Source organism: Gopherus flavomarginatus, chromosome 2 (genome assembly GCF_025201925.1).
Source record: "Gopherus flavomarginatus isolate rGopFla2 chromosome 2, rGopFla2.mat.asm, whole genome shotgun sequence".
Lineage (NCBI taxonomy): Eukaryota > Metazoa > Chordata > Testudines > Testudinidae > Gopherus > Gopherus flavomarginatus.
The window spans coordinates 63,322,235-63,348,224 of NC_066618.1; the positions used below are offsets into that span (position 1 = coordinate 63,322,235).

Consider the following 25,990-nt stretch of genomic DNA (forward strand, 5'->3'; position numbering starts at 1 on the left):
CCACGCAGTAACCTTCTTTCCGCCCACTCTCAAATTTTCCCTTCGCTCCAAGGGTATTTGAGAGGCATCCGGGCCTGGGGATCTTTGGTGTGATGGTGGTGTAATGAATTGCACTCGCATGGTGTTCTTTGGACAGTTGGCCTTGATATGTCCCAGTTCATTACACTTAAAGCATCTTCCATCTGATGGGTCACTGGGCCGAGGTGAGTTACTGGAGACTGGTGAGGTTGAAGGGTAGGGTATCTGTGGCTTTACTTGGGTTGTATGTGGGGTCTTTGGCTGTCCTCGGTTGTAGGGTTTATGGTCTGTGTGCCCCCTGGGGTAATCGTTCCCCTTGACAGTAGCTTTCTTGCTTTCTGCCAGTTCCATCCATTTGGCTCCAATTTCCCCCGCCTCAGCGATATCTTTGGGATTTCCATCTTGTATGTACCGTGTGATGTCTTCAGGAACACCATCCAAGAACTGCTCCATTTGTATGAGGAGGTGCAGTTCTTCCAAGGTTTGAACGTTGTTTCCTGTTATCCAGGCCTCATAGTTTTTTGCAATGTAGTAGGCGTGTTTGGGAAATGACACCTCTGGTTTCCACTTTTGGGTTCTGAAACGCCGACGGGCATGATCTGGGGTTATCCCCATTCTGTATCTGGCCTTGGTTTGAAAAAGTTTATAGTCATTCATTTGCTGTTTAGGCATTTCAGCTGCCACCTCTGCTAAAGGTCCACTGAGCTGTGACCTTAATTCTACCATGTACTGGTCTTCGGGAATGCTGTACCCAAGACAGGCTCTTTCAAAATTTTCCAAGAAGGCCTCGGTGTCATCACCTGCCTTGTAGGTGGGAAATTTCCTGTGCTGTGGAGCAATAATGGGCGCCGGGTTGTTAGGGTTGGCTGGCACATGCAGCCCAGCTTTTGCCAACTCCAGTTCATGTTTTCTCTGTTTTTCCTTCTCTTCATTCTCTTATTGTTGTTTTTCCATTTCTTTTTGGTGCTTTTCCATTTCTCGGCGGTGGGCCACCTCTTCTTCTTCTAGTTTTCTTTTGTGTGCTGCCTCTTGGGCTGCCTGTTCTCTTTGGAAGGCTGCCAGTTTCATGCTTTCTTCCTTTTCTTTCATCTCCATCTCTTTTTGTTTTATTTCCAGTTCCTGTTTGTGTTTTTCCATCTCTCGCCTGTGTTCAGCTTCTTTGATTTGTTCTTCGGCCTCAATTTTTGCCTTAGAAGTCATGGTTCCTGTTTTCTTGTGTTGGGGTGCCCTCCGGTGTTTATCTTCTGAACTGCAGGTTCTCTGTTGCCTCCTGAAATCTGCCTAGCAACAGTGCCTTTAGCTAATTTTCAATGTTAAGTAAACCTGAAAAACCACTTTATTTGCATTCATATAGTGCTGGTAATGACTCTCAATGGGAGTGCTATTGTGTGACAAAAGACCCTCAACAGTCTCTTAATGGCTTCTCGCTTAACATGCAAGCCACAAACTGCCAGAGAGAGCAGAAAAAAAAATTCTCTCTGGTTCCCTTTTAAAACCAACTGTTTCTCTCTGCTAAAAAGCCGTTAGCAGAGAAGAGAAAAATATAATATTCCTACTGGCTTCTGGATTCTGTCTATATCCCACCTGCTGCCACTCATGTCATAACCTTAGTCCCAGATTTGGACCTTAGCATCCAAAATATGGGGGTTAGCATGAAAACCTCCAAGCTTAGTTACCAGCTTGGACCTGGTACTTGCTGACCCTTAGCTATCTGTTTATGACAACGTCCCCTCACCACTTAGTCCTGGTGAAAGCAGATCCAAACCCTTGGATCTTAAAACAATGAAAAATCAATCAGGTTCTTAAAAGAAGAGTTTTAATTAAAGAAAAAAGGTGAATGTAGTACCTCTGTAAGATTAGAATGAAAGATAATCTCACAGACAATCAGAGTCAAAACACAGAGGGTTCCCCTCTGGGCAAAACTTTAAAGTTACACAAAGAACCCAAATTTATCCTCCCTCTTTTATTTGCAAAAGAACTCACAAACAAGAAAATAAAAGTAATCTAACCATTCCTTCTCTAAATACTCACTACCTTATAGGAGTGGGATGGCTCCTTCTTTCTCTGTCTCCGGCAAAAGCGGGCACACAGCCCAGACAAAAGACTTTTTCCCCCTTTCAGATTTTAAAGTATCTTGTCCCCTTATTGGTCCTTCTGGTCAAGTGTCAGCTAGGTTATGTGAGCTTCTTAACCCTTTACAGGTAAAAGAGGAATTAACCCTTAACCCTTGACAGCATGGGTTGACAACATGGGCTTCTCAAAAGTGCTCTCTCCGTCTTGATCGTCCCTTCAGTCTGTCTTGGACTACTTGCTCCACTTAAGATGCGAGGGCCAAGTTCTGCTGCTTATCAAAGTGCACTTAGCAGCCTTCTCAGCCTTCCAGCCACTGTTCTTCCATGAAGTGACAGTACGGTTTCTCAAGGGGCAGGAGAGGCTCTAATCTCAGATCTATGAGCCAATACTGCCCCATGGGACTGAAAACTGGTTCTGTTGGGACTCATGGGTCCTTCGAGCTGCTAGCATTGTGTCCCCTGCTGTTCCTCCCTTTGGAAAGTCGCCTTCTTGGTGGCGATCACCTCGGCCAGAAGGGTCTCTGAAATCAAGGCCATGACATCAGAACCGCCTTACATAATATTCTTCAAGGACAAGGTCCAACTGCACCCCCACTTGGCCTGCCTGAGAAAGGTGGTGTCACAATTCCATAGCAGCCAGACCATTTTCCTATCAGTCTTCTTCCTGAAGCCTCACAGGAACTCTGAGGAATGGTGGCTTAGCTCACTGGACGTTAGGTGCACCCTTACTTTTTATATTGAGAGAACTGAACCCTTCCGCAAATCAACAAAACTCTTCATCGCAATAGCGAAAAGGATGAGAGAGCTCCCTGTGATCTTGTCCTGAATAACCACATGTATTTGGGCTTGCTACAAGCAGGCGAATGTCCCACCTCCATCCATCTCAAACACTCACTCCACAAGGGCCCCGGCTTCATCAATAGTGTTCCTCACACAGGTCCCAATCCAACACATCTTCAGGGCCACAAACTGGTCATCCGTGCATACCTTTGCATCTCACTACACCATCACCCAACAGACCCAGGATGATGCCAGTTTTGGGAGAGCGGTGTTGCTGTCAGTGTGTCCACGAACTCTAAGCCCACCTTCTGGGGTACTGTTTGAGAATCATCTAACATGGAATGAACATGAGCAAGCACTTGAAGAAGAAAACCTTTTTGTAACTGATGTAAATGTGTTGCTCATGTCCACACCACAACCAACCCTCCTACTTCTCTCTCGGAGTTAATGGCAAGAAGGAACTGAGAGGGTGAGTGGCCGGCAACACCCTTTATGCTGGCACATGAGCATGCAGCTCCAGAGGGCACTAGAGCTGGCGTGATGGATACCACTGAGGGAAAACTCTCTGGCAATGATGCATGCGTTGTGCACACACCTAGCATGGTATGGACATGAGCAACACATCTTGAACAACAGTTATGGAAAGATTAGTAACTGTTTTTTCTTCTCACTCTACTAGAAAGGTGGGTCAGAGAAAACTGAGGTAACTTTTTGGAAATGCAGTACTCTAAGTTACACAGTCACAAGATGGTTTCTAAATATTCCTATGTTGTAAATTTTTTGGAGCAAGGCCTGACACAGTAAATGTGTGTACTACATCTAGTCAAATGGAACCCTTAATCCTTGAAAGGGATCTCTCAGTAATCCAAAAGAAAACTTGTACATGTTAATGTTCGCAATGGCAGTCAAATCCACCAGGCATTAACTCAGTCATATGGAAATCAACCACTATATTTGTACTCTACTAGCTTGTATTGTAGGTATGCTTAGATGTGGTGGATATGGCATTTCTAACGGTGAATATAACAGGAATATTGATCACCTGGAATAGCATCAAAAGCCTGTAATTTCATTTGTCACTCATTCCTAATCAAGTGTGATGCATTGTAACCTAACTAGTTAAACTCACCTTTTATAAATAAAAGCAATTTTACTACATAAAGAATCTGAAGGAAAATATCGTGATACTGTGACGGGTTCGGTCACAGGGACCCCGTTGGGACTATCACCTGATGGGCTCAAAGGTAATTTCAGCACATTTTCCCTGTCAGGTTGGGATTCCAGAACCCTGCCTTGTTGAGCCAGATACACTAGCCTGCTGCAGCACCAACCCAGGGCCTGGTCCATGCCCTCAAAGCTGCAGACATAACTGAAGATAGCTCAGCAGGTTACCTGTCTTCAGCACCCAGGCACCCTGTTCGCAATGGGATCCAAACCCCAAATATATCCGTTACGCTGTATAAGCTTTATACAGAGTAAAAATTCATAAATTGTCTGCCTTCTATAACACTGAGAGATATGCACAGCTGTTTGCTCCCCCAAGCATTAATCACTTATGCTGGGTTTATTAATAAACAAAAGTGATGTTATTAAGTATAAAAAGTAGGATTGAAGCAATTTCAATTAATACCAGACAGAACAAAGTAAGTCATCAAGCAAAATAAAGCAAAAACACGCAAGTCTAAGCCTAATACATTAAGAAACTGGTTACAGGTAATCTCACCCTCAGAGATGTTCCAATAAGCTTCTTTCACGGACTAGACTTCTGTCTAGTTTGAGCCCAATCCTTTCCCCTGGTACAGTCCTTGTTAGTCCCAGCAGCCATCTCAGGGGGTTTTCTCATGACTGGTAGTGTATTTTGTTCCGCTTCACCCCTTTTTATAGCTTTGGCAGAAGGTGGGAATCTTTTGTCTCTCTGGATCCCCACCCCTCCTTCCAAATGGAAAAGAACCGGATTTGAGAGGGATTTCATTATCCGGTGACATGTCACTGTAAGACCCCAATCTCCATTCCCCCTGGGCTGGCCCACAGGTACACAGGAAGGCTTTCAAGTAACTAAGGCCATTTACAACTGATTGTTTCTGAAGCACCCTTAATAGCCTCCACTTTATATGTTTACATCAGTGATACAATTTTATATCTTGCTCTCCTAACTCCAGATAGAGAAATAACACATGCAAACAAATAGGATGAACACACTTAGTAGATTACAAGCTTTCTAACGACACCATACAAGGGGTATTTAGCATAAAGCATATTCCAGTTATGTCCTATTCATAAGCATATTTCCATATTACATATGGAGTGCAATGTCACAATATCATTTCTTGTTATGTAGTACTTGCAAGGAGTTTAGGTATGATCTCTGACTGCTGTTCCTTCTGTATAGAATGAAAGTGATATCTTGATTCTCAAGAGAAATGAAGTGCGACAGAATTTGTATTCTGCAGTGGAAGAATTCATTCTGGAAGCGGATGAGCTACCTCTCTCTGAACGTTCAACTGTTTTGCAGGTTGGAAAGAAACTTCTTATTACTATTATTATTAAACACTTCTAATCAGCTCTTCAATTTTTTTGAAGGTCAGTGTGTTAGAATTGACGGTTTCAACAGCAGTAAATTGAGATTAGTGTATTACATGACTAGGCAGTATAACTTTTTCCCCACCTTTCTGTTAAGTTATCTCTGTAGTTTGATTTACTCAGTAAGCACAGCAACCTGCAAATACATTTTTTAAACATCCTAGTTATTTTTGTTTAGAATATGTAATTAGTCATATATTTTTACAGTGTATACTCTGATAGTAGTATGTTTTTTTCCCCACATGGAAAACGAGAAAGTAGTGGGAAATTACGTAAAACCATATACAGACATGTTTTAAAACGGGTCGGCAACCTGAGGCTCGTGTGCCAAAGGCAGCACGGGGGCTGATTTTTAGTGGCATGCTGCAGCCAGCCAGGATCCCGGCTGTCAGCCCTGCGCATCCTGCTACTGGCCTGGATTATAGAACCCCGGACCCTTAGCAGGATGAGCTGCTCAGCCCGCTGCTGGTCTAGGGTTCTGGACGCCGGCCCTTTGCTAGCCGGCATCCTGGCCGCTGGCCCTGCTCAACCTGCTGCCAGCCTGGATGGGCGGAACCCTGGCTGGCAGCAGGCTGAATGGGGCTGGTGGCTGGGACCCTGGCTGGCAGGGGCCGGCGGATGGAACCCCAGACCAGCAGCGGGTTGAACGGCTCATCCCGCTGCTGCTCTGAGGTTCCGTCTGCCTCTCACGCTACCAGTCTGTCACGCAAAACCTTAAATTAATGAAGACTTGGCACACCACTTGCCAAAGGTTGCCAACCCTTGTTTTAAAATATTCAAAAACAGTTCAGCACTGAAAAATTGGTATCAAGCCTGTGTTCCTGATTGTGGAGTCCTTTCATCTGAAGGCAAAATAATGTGAAAACTAAGAATTGCCATAATCCAAAATTATTAAACACTTTTTTCATCTCTGTATTAAGCCCCAGCCTGCAAAAGTTTGCTGTTCTGATCCTTAAACCATTAGGAAAATGATCAGTTTCTGATTGATTGTAAGCAGTGTGTCCCTGTAACCCCAGGAACTCTTCATTTGGTGTTGAAAAGATAGGTTAGATGCTAGTTTAGGCAGAGCAAGCCAGTATTCAGCACATTCACAGAAAGCATGACTGAAACCAAGTTTTGCTGGGTCTCAGTCATGCTTTCTTTATCAATTTTGTCTGATCTCTTTTAGCAGCTCAAATGTTCTCAACACCATTTGAAGTGGGGAAGAGTGGTTAGCCATAGGTTGTCTTTTCTGGGGCAGATAAACCCTAATGTGCATGCTGCTTTTCACATCACATGTGAATGAATATCAATCAATAAGGAATAAGTTGTGATAATCAAGCTCAGTTCTGCTGTAACACAAGGTGACTTTGAAATCTGGCCTGTGAAAGTGAGTGCTAGTATTGTACATTAGCTCATAGCCTCCTAGTGCGCATTTGCAATATTTTTTTTTCTATTTTTTCCTTTTTTACTCCGTTATGCTACATGCACTTGAAGATGTGAGAAGTTTTACATTTGCAAATAAATTATTTTATAACCAAAATTTCAGTGTATTTGAGAGATTTTTAATGGAGAATCTTTATTGTAGTGAATAACAACAAGCAAATATACATTCTTCATTAAACTGTACCACTCAGAGTCATAGTAACGAGTCATCTGAGTACATGCAAACCAATGAGAACCCGAACTTCGGCCAACCTGTTCAAGTGTGGCATGGATCTGATCAACAGTGTGGCAATAAAAATTAGCATTATTGAAAAACTTGAATTTGGGAGTATTTTTAAATAGTGCATTCAGAAGTACAGTTAGATTATATCAGAAAAATATTTGGTTTTCTGATTCTGCTGCTATGCTGCAGAACTTGGATGTTTTTGATTCACTAGAAAAGGAATTCATATAAATAGATTATATGGATCTGGCATCATCGGAAAGAATAAAATGTCTGGACCTAATAGTTTCAAATAGAATAAAACTGATTTTTTCCTAGCTGCATTACAAGATTGTGCTGCTTTAGCTCCACTAGATGGTAGTCTTTAAACATTTTTTATATGCTGTACCAGAGTAGAATTGCAGCAAGATTTTTTTAGATAGTTAATAGTGTCTTGAATGTTGAGTGCATTCAGACCTTCTCCTATTAGTTATGCTCAACAAAATATTTTTTTTCTTGTTCTTTAATATAATTCTTCTGACAGATTTAACTAGTATTTGAAAATGGAGGGTAAAAGACTAAAATAATACCTCCAAATACTAACACTGCCTTGGTTATGGACTAGTCTATAGTATAGTTGGTTGGGTTTTCAGTTACTGTGTTTGCTCAGTAAGAACAGTTATGAAGAAATAGGATTCAATTTACAGGATTTTAACAGCAAAGTTTTCCTTGATAGCCTGATTCCTCATACAGATTATTTCTTCTAACTAGTTTTTCAGTGTGACTAGTTCCAGCTGTATTTATTACAGGTTTGGGAATAATACTGCAATAAAACTATTACAGTTCAGAAGGTATGTTTTCAGGTGCTAAGCAGCACTCTGAATTTTTTTTTCTCAGATGAAATGTCTGTTTTGTTTCTGATTGTTCTCAACCTGGAGGTTACTTCTCCGATCTCTTCACCAACCCCCATGCACAAAATAAATTGTGGTAAATTCTTGTCCCGATGTTCTTGAGAAAGTGTAAAAAAGAGTTTTCATCAGGCAGAAAGTTTTCAGATGACTTTAGTGATTCTGATAATTCAAATAACTGCTGTAAACTTGTCATAGACCTACCCCTTAGTTAAGAAAAGGGTATTTTGCATATTTGAAGATGTCTGGTTTAGAATGAAGTAGTAGAAAAACATCTACTATGCTTGCGTGAATCTTATTCACTACTATTACAGTGTTCAGGCACATACTTAAATAACCTGAATAAATTCAGTGTCCCAAACTGTTGCAGTGTTGTGTGTTTTAATGTTGGGAAGTTCATTTTTGGTCCCCCCCCCCACAGCTAGAAATCTGCTATGTTGCACATTTACAGTATAAGGGTCTTATTGTAACAATATATAATCCTATATAATGCTAGATACATGTAATGAGTCTATTCTAGTTGTAGGAATAAGTACTTTCTGTCTCTTGTATATCTAAATTCTCAGCCATTCTCTTGCATTATTTTTTTTGTATTACAGTATTATATGGTGTCGTATCTTGTTGTAAATCTTTGTTGAATGTACATCTGGTACGTTAACCTTGTAAGTTATGTTGTAGCAATGATAGTATATATTATTGCTTTCAAAATCATTGGGGAAATGTACATGATCAACCAATCAGAACTGTGTGATAAATCTATACCTACAAGAAGGTAAGGGTCAAAAAAAGACTGTAATTCAGGGAAGGGTACCCAGCTAGTCTCCTTCCTCCTCAGTCTTTTTTTCACCTCCTGAATGTATAGGTGATGCTTCAGCCTTCTGAGCTATGAAGGAGAGTTAAGAGACAACTATTTTATGAAAGAAAGTTGGAGGGGAGAGTTTGTCTGCCTATAGCTAAATACAGGTTGGAGGCACTGCCTGAGACTCCCCCTAGGAATAATCTTCTTCCCATGCTGCTGCCTCTTCCATTCACCAGTGGCATGGAACACCTCCTCTACGTTTGGGTAAGGCCTCTAACGTTGCCATCCCGTGTGTGTGTGTGTGTGTGTGTGTGTGTGTGAAAGCCCAGGCTTCTCCTCTGCCTGTCCTCAGTTATCACTGGTGCGACGGGAGAACTTTAGCTATAGGCTCCTCTGTTCTCTATAGCTTCTGGTGATCTAGGGCTCCTTTCCACCCCCATCTCATGTAGCACCTTGTCCTAAGAGGGCGGCCTGGATCAGGTACTTACATACCTCTACCCTGGTTACCTCTACCCTGGTTACTCTGCTCTGTCAGCAGTGAGGGCAGTGGTACCAAACTTTTCTTGTCACACCCCCCTCTTAGCAGTAATGGAATCTGTCCTCATCCCTCCTCCATTACTGCACAGTTGGCACAGTTGAACCGGGTCTGGGGGAGTAGCTGGGGCTAGAAGTGGATCTGGCCTGGGTGTGGAGAGGGAATGAGGGCAGAGCTGGGCTGTTAGTGGAACAGGGAGTGGCGTGGAGCGGTGGCTGGGGACAGCTGGGTTGGAGTCAGAGCAGGGGGTGGAATGGAGCTGCAGCTGGGGGTGGCATAGGGACAGAGTGGAGCTGTGGCAGCGGGCGGAGCTGGGCTGGAGTGGAGCAAGGGGCGACATAGAGCTGTGGCTGGGATCGGAGCTGGGTTGGATGCATCGACCTTGAAAGTTCCTCCATGCCCCCTAAGGGGGCATGCCACACAGTTTGGCAACCACTGAGCTAGAGGAACCTCTTAGTGACTTCTGCCACTGGAAATGTATAATGGCAGGCAACTGCCTAAGTTCTCTGCTACAGCAGGAAATCTTATACAGGTTGCCCTTCCCTGTGGTTCCTGTTGTGCCATTGGGCCCTTTGTTGTGAGAGCCTTGGGTTCTGCTAGGGGTACCCCGCCCCTTTATTGAGCAGGCTGGCTCTCTTCTGGCTCTGTACAAATCCATTCACTTCTTCATCCGCAATAGGTTCTTTGCCTGCTTTCTCCGGTGTTTGCATCCACAGTAATGTGGTAGGAGGTTCCGACTGTAGTCGGTTTACATTGTATGGGACAGATCATCAGTGAGCTAAGGGAATCTCCTTCAGCATCCAACAACTTTATGAGCTCAGTGCTTCATCTCTCTTTCCTCAGTCCCAGTTTTAAGACTCCTATCTGTGCTCCCTCATCATTTTTCCCTTTCCCACCTTCCTGATGCTCCAGTCCCTCTTGTTCCTTGATTCTTGTGGAGAGACCTTGTTGGCCTGCCTCTTTGATCCTTGGAAGAGGACTGCCTGCTGGAGCCATGTTAGTGGTAGAGTTGGGGTGGCAGTGTGAAGTACTATGCCTCTGTTCAAGCAGAAGCTCTTATTGCTAGGATATTAGCATCTTTGGGGGAAAACAGCAATCGCTAAGAGAGGTGTTTTCAGGAGAAAAGCCTGCATGGTTCCCCTCAGCGTTCCCCTTTCGCAAGGTTGTCACTGTTGGTAAGTGTCTTACTTCTCCCCAAGTGGCTGATAAGTGATTTCTCTGACCGTAAGGTCAAAGTAGTGGATGTCACCTACTTTGGTCACCTACTGCTCTGCCTACTTTCTCACCACACCAGTGATGCTATTCATCCACAGAGAACCTGGGCCAGATTTGCAGTTGCTCTCCTTGCTGTCCTAGTTGCCACCATGTAGCATTGATCACTCGAGTGCTGCAGTCTGGTCTTGGTCTTGGTCAGCTCTGTGACCCAGTTGCTGTCAGGACCACAAAAGCGATCAAGTGGTCACTGGAAGACTCCAGACAAGTGACATAGTTCTTGTGTAATGTCATTTTTGGTAGTGCTCTCAGCTCTGGTGGTGTCTCCAGGCTTGGCTGCAGGCATGTTTAGCTCTGGGACTAGAAGGAGGACCTGCCTGCAAAGGTGAAGCTTGCTGCCAAACTCTCTTTAAAGGAGCTGAAGTCTTTGGAGAAGGTCTTGGTAATATAACCTAAGCATTCTGAGGCCAAAGAAAACTCAGTGTCTCAGTTTCCAAAACACCTTGCATCAAGCAAGCCTTCCAGCCTCATTCTCTCAGGGTTACGTTAAGTCTTTTTGATGCAGGGAACAATCTAGACAAGTAAAATCAGCAGTTCACCACCTTTAGCGCTCATGGTAGGAGCTCACAAGCTGATGGGAAGGTGTTTAGCACAAAAAATACTGTCAGTCATTTACATCCCTTTTTTTGTGGAGAACTTTATCTTTTGGACACAGAAAATCAAATGCCATCATCGAAAAGGAATGCACAAATATTCCCCAGCATGGAATTTTTTATCCAGGTGCACAACCCTGGGTTCAGAAAATAGCTTTTTGCCAGGATGTGTCAGCAGAAAATTGACCTGGCATTTTCTTCAATTCATTTGGCAGACCATTTTTCTTTAAAAGTGTGGGTTTGCTCCCTAAGCTTTGGCCTGAAAACCATCTCTCTTTCATGCTGATTTCGTTTTTCCCCCGTCAAGTTCCATATATGGAGGGAAACTCCACGCTTCAAGTATTTATGTTGTATTTAGATTGAACTTGAAGTTTCAGGATTGGAAAAGCCCTATTTATTAGGGTCTTGAAAATTCACAGGGGTAGGTGCTTCAGATACTGCAGTTTCTGTGTGGGATTATCTCTTAGATTATGACCAAAAGAGCTCAGGAGAGATTTGACTAGAGACTTGTCTTCCTGACATTTGTTTAGAATGTCAGATCTGTTACGTGGTTGACACATCTCATGACCTGCTTGTTTGCTGCTGTAGGGAGCAATCTAAGATGAGCTCCTTTTGTCTTAGTACTATTGGTCACATTCACACCCAGCTCTTGGTCACAGGGAAGAAGAGATTTGAAAAGGGGAAAATTACTTTTGTGTAGTTTCTTCTCTCGCTTCCAACCCCCCACCTTCTGAATCCTGTTCTCCTCCCGCCTGTCTTTTGTATGCTATTAGATATGTCTGGAAGTGCTTGATTGGAAAGGCAGGAGCCTGGTTATATAGATGCCACCACGATTCACAGCCTTTTTGCCATCTTACCTCTGGCAGATGAGAGACCTAGCATAGCCAGTTCTGAGAGGAAAGGAGGAGACTGCACACTTACCAGTTAATAGTCTAATTTGTGACTTGAATAGGATGTCTAGATCCTATGGGTCTAGATTTTTCAGAAGTGAAAAGTGCCATTGTGAGTCAGCGCACACGCTTAATTCTTTCATTTGTGATCACTCATTAAATGTCTTTTAACTGCCTATTTATAGGACATCCATCAAGTTCCTTTCTGTTTGCATACCTGCTATTTTTTTTTTTTTTTTTTTTTTTTTTTGCTTACCCTGTACAGGAACTGTCTGGTTCTCTGGAGGCAATATATGGTCAAGTTAGTGAAGCAAATGATTCTGAGGAGGCATTTCAGCAGTTTTTTGAGTGGAAGCAAACTAAACTGGAGGAATTCAATCGTGTCAGAAGTGTTACAAATGCTTCCCTACAGATTCTTGCAACATGGTTCAGTGGCATGAAAAAGGTAGAACAGACTTTACTTCTATCCTGTAACGTATGTGAAAAAGACACAGTCCTGCATGCAGACAGTAATCCTGTGCAATAGACGTTAGTGCCTGATAGGCAGGCATTATGGGAGAGCTAAATACAAGTTTCCATAGTTGTACTTGTGAAGAGTGCAACTTGTGCCAGTGTTTCAGTGTAAAGAGGACAGCGTTTAGTGAGGACCAGATTACTATCTTACCTCAGTACCTAATACATATTAGAGTCAGCTGGTACAAAATATAAATGCATGCTGTTGGATTAGAGGACATGTTTCATGGTTCAGTTAAGTATTTTCCTGGGCTGACCTAATATAAGCATAACATGGGGGGAGAAAGAACTGCTCAGTGCATTAAAATAATCTGTTCAGACTTTTTTCCAATGATTAAACAAAAACATCCTCATTGCTCCTTTCATCCTACTTTTGAACTAAAGACTTGAAGGTAAATTAAAGGAATCTAATCAAACACTGATGCTGAAATAGTCTGAGTAGAGAGAAAGAAAAACAAGGATTGCCAAATGAATGAACAGGCTGTTTCTGATTTTAAAATGCTCTAGGTACAGATTACCTTTTCCTTGCCTTGAAATGTTATGTGGAGGAATTAATGCAAATTGGAAGATTGTCTAGTGTTATATTTTTATGTAGTATTGTCCCTAAGCTGATGTGCTGTTGTAATGCTGTCATATAGCTTACAACAGTGCTTAGTCTATATCTGGCAGTTTCCCCACAGCACGCTGGGTAGGGTTGAGTTACCTCTCCTTCCTTCTCCACTGCCCCCAAGAAATTGGAGAATCCTCTTTAGAACTTTGCCAGATCAGAATACTGACTCTTGCACCGCTGATGCAAGATGATGTGCTTTAAGTGCATACCAGAAATAGAGGGCTATTTTGTTTTACTGGCAGTCACTTTTATTTTCCTTGTTAAATTGTGGAAGTGGGTGCCATTGACATTAAGCAGATGCTCCTGGATGGTGCTTTTGCAGCATTTTCTTTTAAACTCTGTGGGAACTAGTCAATAATATTGTGGAGCAGCCTTTTGGATATGTCTATACAGCCACTAAACACCCATGGCTGGCCCGGCCTGCAGGACTCAGGCTGCTGGGCTGTAAAATTGCTGTGTAGACATTCAGGCTCTAACTGGAGCCTGAGTTCTGGACCCCATGAGCAGGGAGGGTCCCAGAGCCTGGGCTCCAGCTCAAGTTGAAACATGTACATCACAATTATATGTCCCCACCACCTGAGCCCTGCAAGCCCAAGTCAGCTGACTCTGGTCAGCTGTGAGTGTTTAATTGCTGCACAGCCTGTGGCAAATTGCGGCACTACTATGATGGGTCTGGTGCTTTCTCTTTTTGTGCAGGTGTTCAGGGTGCCGTTTCTCGACCCTAATCTGGGGTATTAACTGTCCCAGTAGTACCCTAGGGAAGGGGAGTGGAGAGGGAGGGACCTGGGCCCGCCCTCTACTCTGGGTCCCAGCCCAGAGGCCCTAGGGATAGCAGTAGACATACTCTGTTAGTCTGGAAGTGGCTGCCTGAAGACAACTGCTTCTTAGGAGCAGCTGGACAATGTTTTGGGGCCAGGGAGAGGTAAGACTAAGACAATAAAAATGACCTGAACTTCCAGGGATGATTTAAAAGTGAAAAACGCAGTCTGCTTGGATGAGAGAGGATATTATTATCCAGGTTAGCCATTTATTAACAGTAAATAGTTTCAGCCACTTAGGCCTACTCCACACTACAATATTTTACTATGCCTAAGTACTGCTGTGAACAGTTGGGTTATCTGACATGATGAATGCTTTTTGGTATTCAGTATAGACTGGAGTGGGCTGCGTTCAGCATGATGTCAGTAACATAGTTATTCACAACTGTGTTGAGTTGCAGTTCAAGTGTACCAGATCTTAGAAACACAGTTACAGTTAAAGCAGTTTTAGTTACATGACTGATATTATGGATAATCCAAAATAGCAATATTACCAAGGGGTACTTTTGTGTGCAGGTATGACTGCACAAGCTGATGCATTCATTCAAATCTAAACTTTGAAAATAGTCCAGACAGTTAGGGAAGTTCCAGATTTATGCAGATATGGTTTTGGTAGGATGGGGATGGGGGAAGAGGAGCTTTTAGCCCCTAGACCTTTCATCAGCTTCAGTTGTGATTGCAATTGGCTGGATGACAGTTTCTGTTTTTGTGAAAAAAGGGTGACCAGACTGGACAGATAAACTATTTTAAACACACTGTTTTAGGGTTTTTAAGTTCCATTAAATGTTTACTACTTTCACTGCAAATCCATTCTTAACATGAATCCGTGTTTGTTTCCAGGTGGCTGTCATTTTCAGAGGTTGGGTGGTCATTTTCAAATGTACTACTCCAGACTTTTTGAGCCTGCATTATTACATAACTACTATAATCTTCACTTTTTATTTTGTGAAGTTATTAAAATTAAAGCAATAACACATTTTCAAGATCTGCAGTTATACTGAATAAACACACTTATTAGATGGTTGATTGAATGAATCTGAATAGGGCAAGTATGTAGTATAGCTCCGTATCTTTGGTGCATATGCTGTATATTAATTACAGAGATCACATTCCCATGTTAGTGTGGTTGCCGCTGTTAATTTAATACTCCTACATGCACAATGAAAGAGAGAGCTATTTATCTAAAACATTTGACATTGCAATTAACATTTGGTGTAGCCACAGGCTATCTTGCTCCATTGATTTATTCTCTGCTCTGTGGTATCCTAAACTTCATGCACAGGGGAAAGTTAAATTGTTTTCTTTGTAGGAAAAGCCTGTGCTTCATGTTGGGCACATCTGTGAATTCATATGGCACAACAAACCAACCACTTGTATGCTCTTTTACTGTGATTTCTGAAACAGCCTTCAGTGTAGGAAGGACAGAATTCCTCCTATTTCAGAATAACACTGTGAGAGCGCCTTTACCTCAGGGCTCACTGGAACATTTTAATTTTGGAAGTGTGCAGCTCTTTTCATTTCCCCCATCCCCCAGCTGTTAAAGTGCAGCATGGACCCCAAAATACATTTGTGTACGATCTACTTCTTATTTATCTTTAAAATGGTTCAGCTGCTTAGTTCACCTTGCTTAAAAACTACTTGCTTACAAAATCAGACATTAAAAATATAAAAGTGTCACAGCACACTATTACTGGAATTGCTTACTTTCTCATTTTGTCTGTTGAAAATTTTAGTTTGTCTTCGCTAGTGCTTTTCATGTTTCTTGTTAAAACTAGGCAAATAGCTAAATGATTGATGTACCCCCTGGTAGATCTCTGTGTAGCCCCACGAGCATGTTTATTCCTGATTGAGAACCACTGGGCTAATTTGTTAGTGAAAACATTTTAATCCTATGAGAATAGTACAATAGTACAATGAAAAAGCTGAACTAAACACAGTTTCAACACTGAGCTCAGTAACCAAGCAAGCTCGGATTACAGCCTTTGTTTCTATAATGAAAGGTCTGGGTAATAGGATACTTCAGCTATCCATGTGTCCATTTCACTTACAATTAAGCACTATGCAAGAGCAAGGTGTGCATTCTTGGGCTAGTGGTACAAATCTTGTGTTGAAGCACGAGGTAGAAGCAAGCATTTGCACCAAAGGTTTTGAAGTGCTTTTGGCTGTTGGAGTATTTTTTTAAAAAAATCTTACAGCAACTTAGAGCAATCAACAGCTTCAGAAATAATTTATTCCTCTCTCTCCCCTGCAAATATATCTCCACTATCTTTTTTTCACATGTAGCTAAAATTGCTTAATTTAGCTTTGATGTTGCTTTATCTCTTTTTTTTTTTTGAATTTTTACAGAAGGAGAAGCTGTTTTAGCATCACTGGATGTTGTCAAAAGGTTTCTCAATAATGAAACCTAAAAGTGCCTGTGTAGAAACACGAAGATGCGGAAGGGAATGGGTTTAACTGAAGACATTGCCTTTATTTTTCTCTGGAAAGATGATTTAAAAACACAAAATGAGAGGCTCTATCAGAGAAACTAAAGGGTTGTTTAACCCAGTGGTTTTCCAGACTACTGCACCCATTTTGGGAGACTGATTTGCCTTTTGTACCCCCAAGTTTCACCTCACTTAAAAACTACTTGCTCACGAAATCAGATATAAAAGTACAAGTGTCACAGCACACTAGTACTGAATTATTGCTTACTTTCTCATTTTTACATATAATTATAAAATAAATTGTGACCCTCCTCAGGCTGAGAAAATCTGATATAGTATATACGACAGTATAAATAACTAGTCTGTATGAAATTTTAGTTTGTACTGACTTGCCTTGTGCTTTTCATGTAGCCTATTGTAAAACTAGGTAAATATCTAGATTAGTGTTTCCCAAACTGTGTTCCGTGGAACACTGGTGTCCCGCACAATAGGTGTTCTGTGAAAGAATAATAATTAGAAAAAGTGGTCTTGACATTTTTTTTAATTTTAAATTTGGCATATTTGAAGTGTAGTTTGCAACTCTTTTTGAATGACTATAATTTAACATAAAACTCTCTTTCTGGTTATTGATAGATCTCGTGTTGAATATCATGGCGTAAAGAGAACGTGGCACGCAAGCATGTTGACATCTACCCCTTTCGGGCATGTTTCAGTTAGTGACGTTGTACCCCTTCCGCTTGAGGCTGTGCGAACTGTAGTGGTATGCACACACCATTCTCTTTACGCCATGTTGAATATAATATATTTACTCAACACGTTCAAACCTGTGGGTCTTTACCGTGTGTGTGTGATAAGCACAACAAAACTAGCTTTGCTTGAAACAATATAAATATTTGTGACAAACAAAATTTGACAAAAAATCACTATTTCTAAATATTGTTACTAAACCTAATCACCGTGGATTTGTGGCTAAAAGAAGAATCTTTGAAATGAAAAGCAAGTTCTTCTGGTACTCCAACTGTGGCTGAAATAAACGAGCAAAATATTGTGACACTTCAAAGTGAGGATGAACAATTGCAGTCTTTTGTTGCCAAAAAATCTGTTAGTACTAGTGAGTTTTCCAAGGTGAAAGAATTTCCACCAAAGTATATCAAAAAACAAGAAGAAGCAAGTGTTAAACGACTGAAACTAAAGTATAATGAAAGTTATTTGTCTTTCGGTTTTACGTGTGTTGGAAATAAAGATGTTCCTGATGCACAGTGCATCGTGGGCAACAAAATACTAGCAAACAGTTCATTGGCCCCTGCTAAACTTCAGAGGCTTTTGGAAACCAAGCATGCTGAATACAGAAACAAAGATATAAGTTTTTTTTAAGAGGAAGTGTGACTCACTTGGAAATTATAAACGTTTGATGATTAAAATTGCTAAAACAGACAACAAAAGTGCAACAGAGGCATTTTATCAAGTAAGTTACCGTATAGTGTTTGCCAGAGAAGCTCACATATTGGAGAAATGCTTATCAAGCTTTGTGCGAAAGATATTGTAACGTGCATGTTGAGCGAGCAGTCTGGTTAAAAAAATTGATGCTGTACAGTTGTCAAATAATACTGTTGCACGCCATATTAAAGATCTTGCCGATGACATAGAAAAAGAGCTAGTTTACCGACTGAAAATTTGCCATGAGTATTCATTGCAGCTAGATGAGTCCACTGACATTTCAGGGCTTGCTGTGCTACTAGTATTTGTCCGATATAGATTAATAATATTACTGAAGAGGACCTGCTGTTACGTGAATCTCTGCAAAGCAACACAACTGGAGAAGAAATATTCAACTGCATCAACAATTTTATCAGAAAGCATGAAATTAGTTGGAGAAAATGTATTGATGTATGTACTGACGATGCTTGGGCAATGATCGGGAAGATGAAGGGAGCTGTAACGCGAATCATAAGTATGGCACCAGAAAGCACTAAGAGCCATTGGGCCCTATACAGAGAAGCACTTGCTATTAAGAAAAATACCAGCATATCTGAAAATTGTGCTCTGTGAAGGAGTACAAATTATCAATTTTGTCAAATGTCGACCATTTCAATCTGGGTTATTTAAAATTTTGTGTGAGGAAATGGGTAGTCAGCACAAAATGCTTGTTTTACATACGGAAGTGAGGTGACTATCCAGAGGAAAAGTGCCTGTGAATCTTTTTGAGCTTCGTAGTGAACTACTGGTATTTTTCACTTCAGATAATTCAGGATGAAAATTTAATGATTTCTGACAAATTCCTCATGGCTAATGAGACTTGCGTATCTTGGAGATATTTTTTCAAAATTAAATGAAATTAATCTGTTGCTGCAAGGAAAGAATGTGACCATTTTTACTACAACGGATAAAATTTCATTGTTAAAAAAGAAACTGGAATTCTGGACATTTTCTGTAGAAAAGAATAACTTCGACTGGTTCCCTACAGTACATGAATTTCTGACTGAAATAAATTCTACAGTCCATGAAGAAGTTTCCAGTGCCATTTTACAGCACGTACGTGACTTGCAAGCCTCTTTATTAGAATATTTTTCTACAACTACTGAAGATAATGCTTGGGTTCGAAATCCGTTTGTAATTACAGCCAAACCAGTCGGCTTTTCTGCTCACGATTATGAAAGCCTAATTGACTTGATTTGAAACAAAAGTTTAAGGATCTTCCACTGAATAATTTTTGGAGCAGCCTAATAGAGTACCCTAATGTGGCTAAACATGAAGTTCGAGTGCTCCTTCCTTTTCTTACAATTTATTTATGTGAGATGGGATTTTCGTATTATACTGCAACAAAAACCAAATATAGGAATAGATCTGATGCTGCGCCTGACATGAGGATTCAGCTTTCCAGCATTATTCCTAATATTAAGTGAATTCGTGGTAGAAAAACGCAGAAACACCAATCCCATTAAATCCAAATTTATATTTTTGTTTATAAAAATATTTTCCTAGTAAAAATCTAATTTTTGTTTGGTGTCTGTGTATATATAAAAACAGGTTTTTTTAAGTAGAACACTGTTTGTTTTTAATTTTGACTCTTGCACTTGATTTTTGTGCTACCTTATATGCACTTTCCAGATAGAAATTGTTAGTTCAGGTTATTTTAAATTTTGTATTTTTGCTTTGTTTTATAAAATAAAATATATTTAAATTATATATTAAATTAAATGTATTTAAATATAATGCAATTTTTTTATTTGAAAACCAAATGACTACAAAATAATATTATAAGTGTTCTGTAATAGGTTAAACAGTGTTCTGTAGCCAAAAAAGTTTGGGAAGCGCTGATCTAGATGAATTGATGTACCCCCTGGAAGACCTCTGCTTACCTCCAGGTGTATGCATACCCCTGGTTGAGAACCACTGGATTAACCTACCAGTTTTGTCTTGGTCATTTTCTGTTTCATTGTGTGAGTGAAAAAAATACGTTGTTTTTCAATATTAGAGACTCAACAGGTGATGGATTTGTGATTCCTCTGCCACTTACATTAGTTTTAGTTTTAATTTAGATAAAATCAAGGTGAAGTTTGGAAAAAAGAACCAGAGGAAGGCAGGATTCAGTTTACATTTCTTTTCTAGTGATGAGGCACAGCCTGTATGTTCTCTAGGAGCTGTATCACCTGCAAGTCTCAATCAAACAATAAGAACGTGGCATTAGATTCTGATGGCCTGATTTCCAGAAGAGCTTGGCATTTGTGCCGAAGCCCTGTTTTAATAGGAAGTACTAATTTTTTGCTGGTATTGTGCATTGACTTGTAAATATAGCATTCAGTTCTCTTTCCCCTGAAGCTTTTTGACCTGACATCAGAAGTATCTCTGAAGTCAGAAGAAGTGGTTGGCAATGTGGATGAAGTTCTTGAGAAGGCTGAGTCAGATATCTGCAAAGAGCTGGAGATTTCTCTAGTTGTAAGTTCCTATGATCTCTAACTTGTTCTTTCTTCTGAAAGTTTTACACAACTCTGATCCCAGTTACAACTTTTAACTTATGGATGGGTTGCTATTAATCATTGCAACTTAGGCAGCATCTTTGTCACATAAATGAGACAGAGAAGGTGTGTAAAGTTTTATATAGGCTGTCCCCTGGTGATGTAAGTGCCAGCATTGTACAGTGGCCTGAGCATAGGACTGGGAACTAGGAATTCCTGAGTTGTAATCTCAGCTCTATCACTAGCTTGCTGCATTGCCTTGGGCAAATCAGTACCCGATCTATATAATGGGAATAATACTTCAGAGTGCTATTGTGAAGTTTAACGTAAGTGTGCTCTGAAAACGTTAAGTGTGTACAGTATTATGGTAGTATTAGATACTTTAGCCTGTTTCCATGCAAGTTCTTACTGCAATATATTCTCCAGTGTTTTGTCCAGTCTTAAATGGTTTCCACCACCTCTCCTTTAAGACTTACTCCATTTTTCTCTCATTACAAAAGCACTTAAATGTTTTCTGATGTCCAGCCTAGTTTTTTTCTTCAGTTATTTATCTTTATGATAAAGAGGATTCGTCCATTCTCTTCATTTTGATAATTCTTCTCTGAACTCCTTGCACTGTCTCAACGGTACAAGTCCCTGCTCTACCAGAGAGAAACAGCCAGGAACAGAAATTGAATCAGTCTCTTGATAATATAATGCTACTAGAACATCAGTTCAGTCAACACTTATTTTGACTGCAATCGGCAACAGAGCAGGTGACTAGCTTTTTAGAAGTGAAGATGTTGCACATCTTGACATTTAGTACCCATTTAAAAAAGGAACCTAAGCTGTTAAGCTTTTTTTATACAGTACAAAATATAACATGATAAAAATGAAGCTTTTGTATGGAAATGCCGATCAATCTTTATTTTACTGCGACTTTTTGGTGAGCTCTTAAGACTTGTGAACTTTTCCATTTCCAGTCTCCTCAAGAAAAGAGATAAAAATCTGACATTAGAGCCATTCCATTAACATTGGTATTTTCAGTAGAATTTTATATCTTAGATATTGACACTTACAAATTGAGAATAACTGCAAGCCTTTTATCTACTTCTTATGTGTAATTCAACCCAGGAACAAGATGAAGCAGATAAGGAAATAATCTTAAATGCTTACAGTAAAGTTATACGGAAGATCCGTCAGGAGCAACATCTAATCACTGTAGTACAGAGCAAGTATTTGGCCAGTGTTGAGGTCAGTTTACCCCTTTACCTGCTTGTCTATCACACTGTTCAATATTTTCTGAACTCATTTCTTTCTTAGGGTGTTCTTTAACTTTTCTTTTTATATTGAAGATTGTGTATCTGGTTCTGGTGGTTATTTGCTTTTTCTTTTGGAAATGTGAGAACTACTGGTGTCCTGTTCTTAACTTAAAATTTAGAAATGCTTTTTATAAATAAGTAACTTAAGATTTGAGTCTACAAACTCTCTTTAAAAATTCATGAAATGTAACTTTAAAGAGACTGTTAATAGATGAATTTTTTTGAAAGATGATTTTAAGATTGTATTTGTAAAGAAGCCTGCTCCTATAGGCAAGTAGTAATCTGTCCTACAAAAACTAAATTAAATAGTAGGCTTCAGCCAGTCTTTTCGAAATGTATTAGGACATGTATGTAAGTACATTCACTAACTGTTCCCTTTTTTAAAACTTAGTTTAAAAAGCAGATTGTGGAATGGTTGAATAAAAGCCCCAACATTGACAATTTGTTATCAATTAAGAAGACTTTGAAAAATGTAAAGGCACGACTCAGATGGAAGTTGGTTGAAAAGAGCAACTTGGAAGAAGTATGGAAATGTTCCTGTTTTTTTTTAAACATACTACAGAGAAATTAAATTGCTTATCCCAGCTAAGTGGTAACCAGTGGTTATAATTTTCTAGATTGAAGAAGTTTCCTTTAAGTTCTGACTAAACAGGCATTTATTTGAAGACCAATTTTAAGTTAAGCAGTTTCAACTAAAAAAGCCGTGCAGAAGCTTTTCAAATATATTCCATAGTCCGGGCCTGGGTACCTCTGAAGTCAGCTCTTTTTGGGAAGGGGGAGAGTTTTGTGTAGTGGCCTAGTCATATTTCATGTCATACTAAGCAAGAATATCTATCTTACTTTCCAATGTTCATTGTGTGATCCATTTCATCTTACTTGGTTTCTCAGACTCCATTTTTATTCACCTCCCTGTGGATTATACTTTGGTGTTCATCGATCACTTCAGCTTTTTATGTGAATATTTTGTTTCTCCCCTATTTAAATGTGGGAAACCAAAAAAGCCAAGGAAGTTAAACACACTTATATTGTCATATTTCTAGTTTTGAACTTCTAGCCACCTCAGTGACGGTGTGTACACCTAATCACTGATGGTGCATAAGGGTCATTGTTTGCCACAGCTTTCAGTTCTTTTTCAGATGAATAAGTCCTAAAAAATATAAGTATTTCCCCCAGCTCTGGCAGGGAGTAAGGGCAGATAAGTTTACATCTTTGCTGTACAAACAGTGGAGTTTTGCGAGGGGGTTTAGAGAGGGAGCTTGAGAGCCAGATACACTTAATTAACATTCTCTAAACTTAGACCAATAACCCACTCCCCCCAAATCTCCCTCCCGAACAAAGAAAATAACCCCCAACCAAAAACAGAAAAATCTGCAGGAGTAAAAATAATGCAGGTGGAAGTCCAGCAGCAGAATGGGGACCATCCAGTTTATTGCAGTGAATGAAGCTTGTATGATTACCTGCCTTGTGGGCAAGTAGCATATGTGTGCACTCGGTGCAAGGAGCTCATAGCCCTCATAGACTGACTATGGGCTCTTGAGACCAGAATGGCTGAACTGGAGGAGTAAGGGAGACAGAGGAGACTTTCCAGGACACAGTAGAGCAGACCCACCCCTGGTCTGACAACCTCTGTGCTGTTGAGGATGAAAGTCTTGGGAAGGAGAACATCAAACTGGAGCAGAGGGAAATGATCTCAATTAGCACCCTCCTTTTAGATGATGTCATAGTATCCTCTTGCACTGAGGACATCACTTCAGGGGAGGGAATCCCAGTTGTTAGGAAGAGACAGGTAATAGTAACAGAGGATTTGATCATTGATTCATTGAAAATATAGCTAGCTGGGTTTGTGATGACTGGTAGAACCACATGGTGACTGACCTGCTGGGTTTGAATGTTGGAGATCTTTCAAGACATCTAGGGATATTTATGTGTCGTAGGGTGACCAGATGATAACTTCAAAATATGGAAACCACTGCAGGGGGAGCACCTTTTCAATTGTTATACTCACCGCGTCCAGGTCTTCGGCAGCATTTCGGCAGTGGGTAATAAATCTTGACACCAAAGAAAGAAGTACCCGCTGCCGAAATGCTGCCAAAGACCATCAGCGACTGAAGGACCCGCCTGCCGAAGACACGGATGTGCTAGGAGAGTGTAACAATTGAAAAGGTGCTCCCTCTGCCTCTCACCGCTGCCTGAGCAGAAAAATCCGACAAATAAATAAAAACAGGCTGCCACGCCCGAAACAAAATATCAGGACAAATGGTGTCCTGACTGTGCTTCGGTCGGGACGCAGGACAAACTGCTCAATGTCGGGACAGCCCCGATTTTATCAGGACGTCTGGTCGCCCTAATGTGTTGTGCTGGGGAAGAGCTGGTGGTGTATGTAGGTACTAGTGACACAGGAAGAGATAGGAGGGAGGGCCTGGAGGCCAAATTTAGGCTGCTAGGTAAGAGATTGAAGTCCAGGACCAGCATGGTAGCATTCTCTGAAATGCTTCCAGTTCTTCTTTGAGTGCTTGCTCATGTCCATTCCATGTTAGATGTGCTTGTGCTGCATGCACAGTCGCCAGAGATTTTTCTCACAGTTGTATCCATTGGTCTGGTTCTAGTACCCTCTGATTCTGCATGCTCGTGCACCGGTATATGGGGCCTGGCTGGGTCCACACCTTCTCAGTTCCTCCTTAACATCCATGAGGGTCGCTGTAACAACTGCTCTTGCCTCAGCAGGGCTTTCTTCTAGTGGTTCCGTTATTCTCTCCTTTCTTCACAAGTTTAGTTACCTTCAGTTTATTTTTTAGTAACAGTGTATGTAGTTTAGAGGGGCATCCTCTGCCCCCAGGGCTGGGCATATCCCGGACTCTAGGCTTCAAACCCTGTGCCTTCTGTGGTGACTGACCTGCACTCTATCTCTCTGAATTGTCTGGAGGATGCTCACGTGTGAGAGTGTTGTCAGATATGTTGCCAGTTCAAGCCTCATATGAAAAAGGACAGGGAGGCTAGGCTAAAGTCCATTCTGATGGAAGCTGCATTTAGACTGGCATCATAGTCAGTCCGGTGAGACTTGGCACCGAATACCTCGATATAAGTGTGGAGTGCTCCTCCGGCAGCAGGGGTTTCTTGGCACTGTTCCCCTTCACTGATGCTGAGGAAAGAAGCACAAAAAGCAGTGTTCTGAGAGGGGGCATTCCCTGAAGGTGAGTAAGGACAAACACAGGGAGGGCAGCGAAATACGACCTACATTGGGCCACTCCTCTACACCCACTCTGCAAGCAGCACTCTCAACTCCGCCCTGCTTGCAGGTGCAGTTGAGTCTGGTGCAGGACAATCCTCTGACAGTGGGGGGACATTAAGGCATTTGCAATGGCCAGGGACCTGATGGTTCTCCTGGTACCGCCGATCCCCGTGGGGCAACTTCCGAGATCACCAAGCAGAAGGGAGCATGTTCCCCATAGCTCCTATCTGGCACTGGATCCTCTGGAACTGACTAGAGGAAAACCATCTCTGCTGATGTCAGCAAAGACTTTCCCACTCTGTCACCATTCCCCAGACCCTCGTCAGCAGCTGGCGGAAGTGAGGGGTACTGCCCCCTATTGTCCCTCCCTGCCCCCAAGCTGACAAGTCCAAGGACCATGCACCCAACAAAGGAGCTGTTAACCAGTATTTGACATAGGTCCCATTGGATCCCAGTGTGGGTGCTGTCCAAAGTCCCTGGCCTGGTGGGCAGTAGCCTATGCAGGTCCAGAGGCCCTTTTGGAATTTGTGGGGTTTTCCCTCAGTGCTGGGATTGCCTTCCAGCCGTTTACATTCGGTGGTGTGAGAGAAAAGGGCCCCTCTGTTGCACCATCCAGCACCTGACCTGGATTCTGGTATGAAGTCAGGTACCAATACTTAGGTCTTCGGGCTGCATGATGTGATCAGTGCAACTTACCAATACAAGCCTCCTCCTTCTCAGACAAAACTGTGTTGGGTCCAAGAGGCTAGGTATCTCAGGATGACTTCAGAGCTCACCAGGAGCTATTGAAAAGGGTAGCTTCTAACCTAGGGGTGAAAGTGGTGGTGCTTAAAGATTCCTCATGTTGCCTGATAGGCATTTTGGCTGCAGCGGCCCTGTCAAAGGTGACCTTACCTTCAGTGAGGCTATTACGGGACTGGTCAGGTCCCCTCTCTGCCTCCCACTTCAAAAAGAGCAGAGAAAAAGTACTGTGTTCCCACCAAAGGGTATGAATACTTATGTTCCCGTCCCCATCCTGAGTTCCTTGTGGTTGCAGTGGCCAATGAAAGAGACATGCAAAGTC

General features: G+C 41.5%; 1 protein-coding gene across 4 annotated transcripts in view; it reads left to right on the forward strand.

Moving 5' to 3' along the window:
* The window catches only part of STK31 (serine/threonine kinase 31), a 106,255-nt gene that overhangs the window by 37,676 nt on the left and 42,589 nt on the right, over positions 1 to 25,990 (forward strand). For 3 of the 4 annotated variants that reach the window (XM_050938585.1, XM_050938584.1, XM_050938587.1), the window contains 5 exons: positions 5,260 to 5,382; positions 12,340 to 12,519; positions 20,261 to 20,377; positions 21,511 to 21,630; positions 22,090 to 22,221. In XM_050938585.1, the coding sequence (XP_050794542.1) occupies positions 5,260 to 5,382; positions 12,340 to 12,519; positions 20,261 to 20,377; positions 21,511 to 21,630; positions 22,090 to 22,221 (672 nt within the window). The remainder of the gene's footprint in view (positions 1 to 5,259; positions 5,383 to 12,339; positions 12,520 to 20,260; positions 20,378 to 21,510; positions 21,631 to 22,089; positions 22,222 to 25,990) is intronic. The other variant, XM_050938586.1, reaches the window with a different exon arrangement.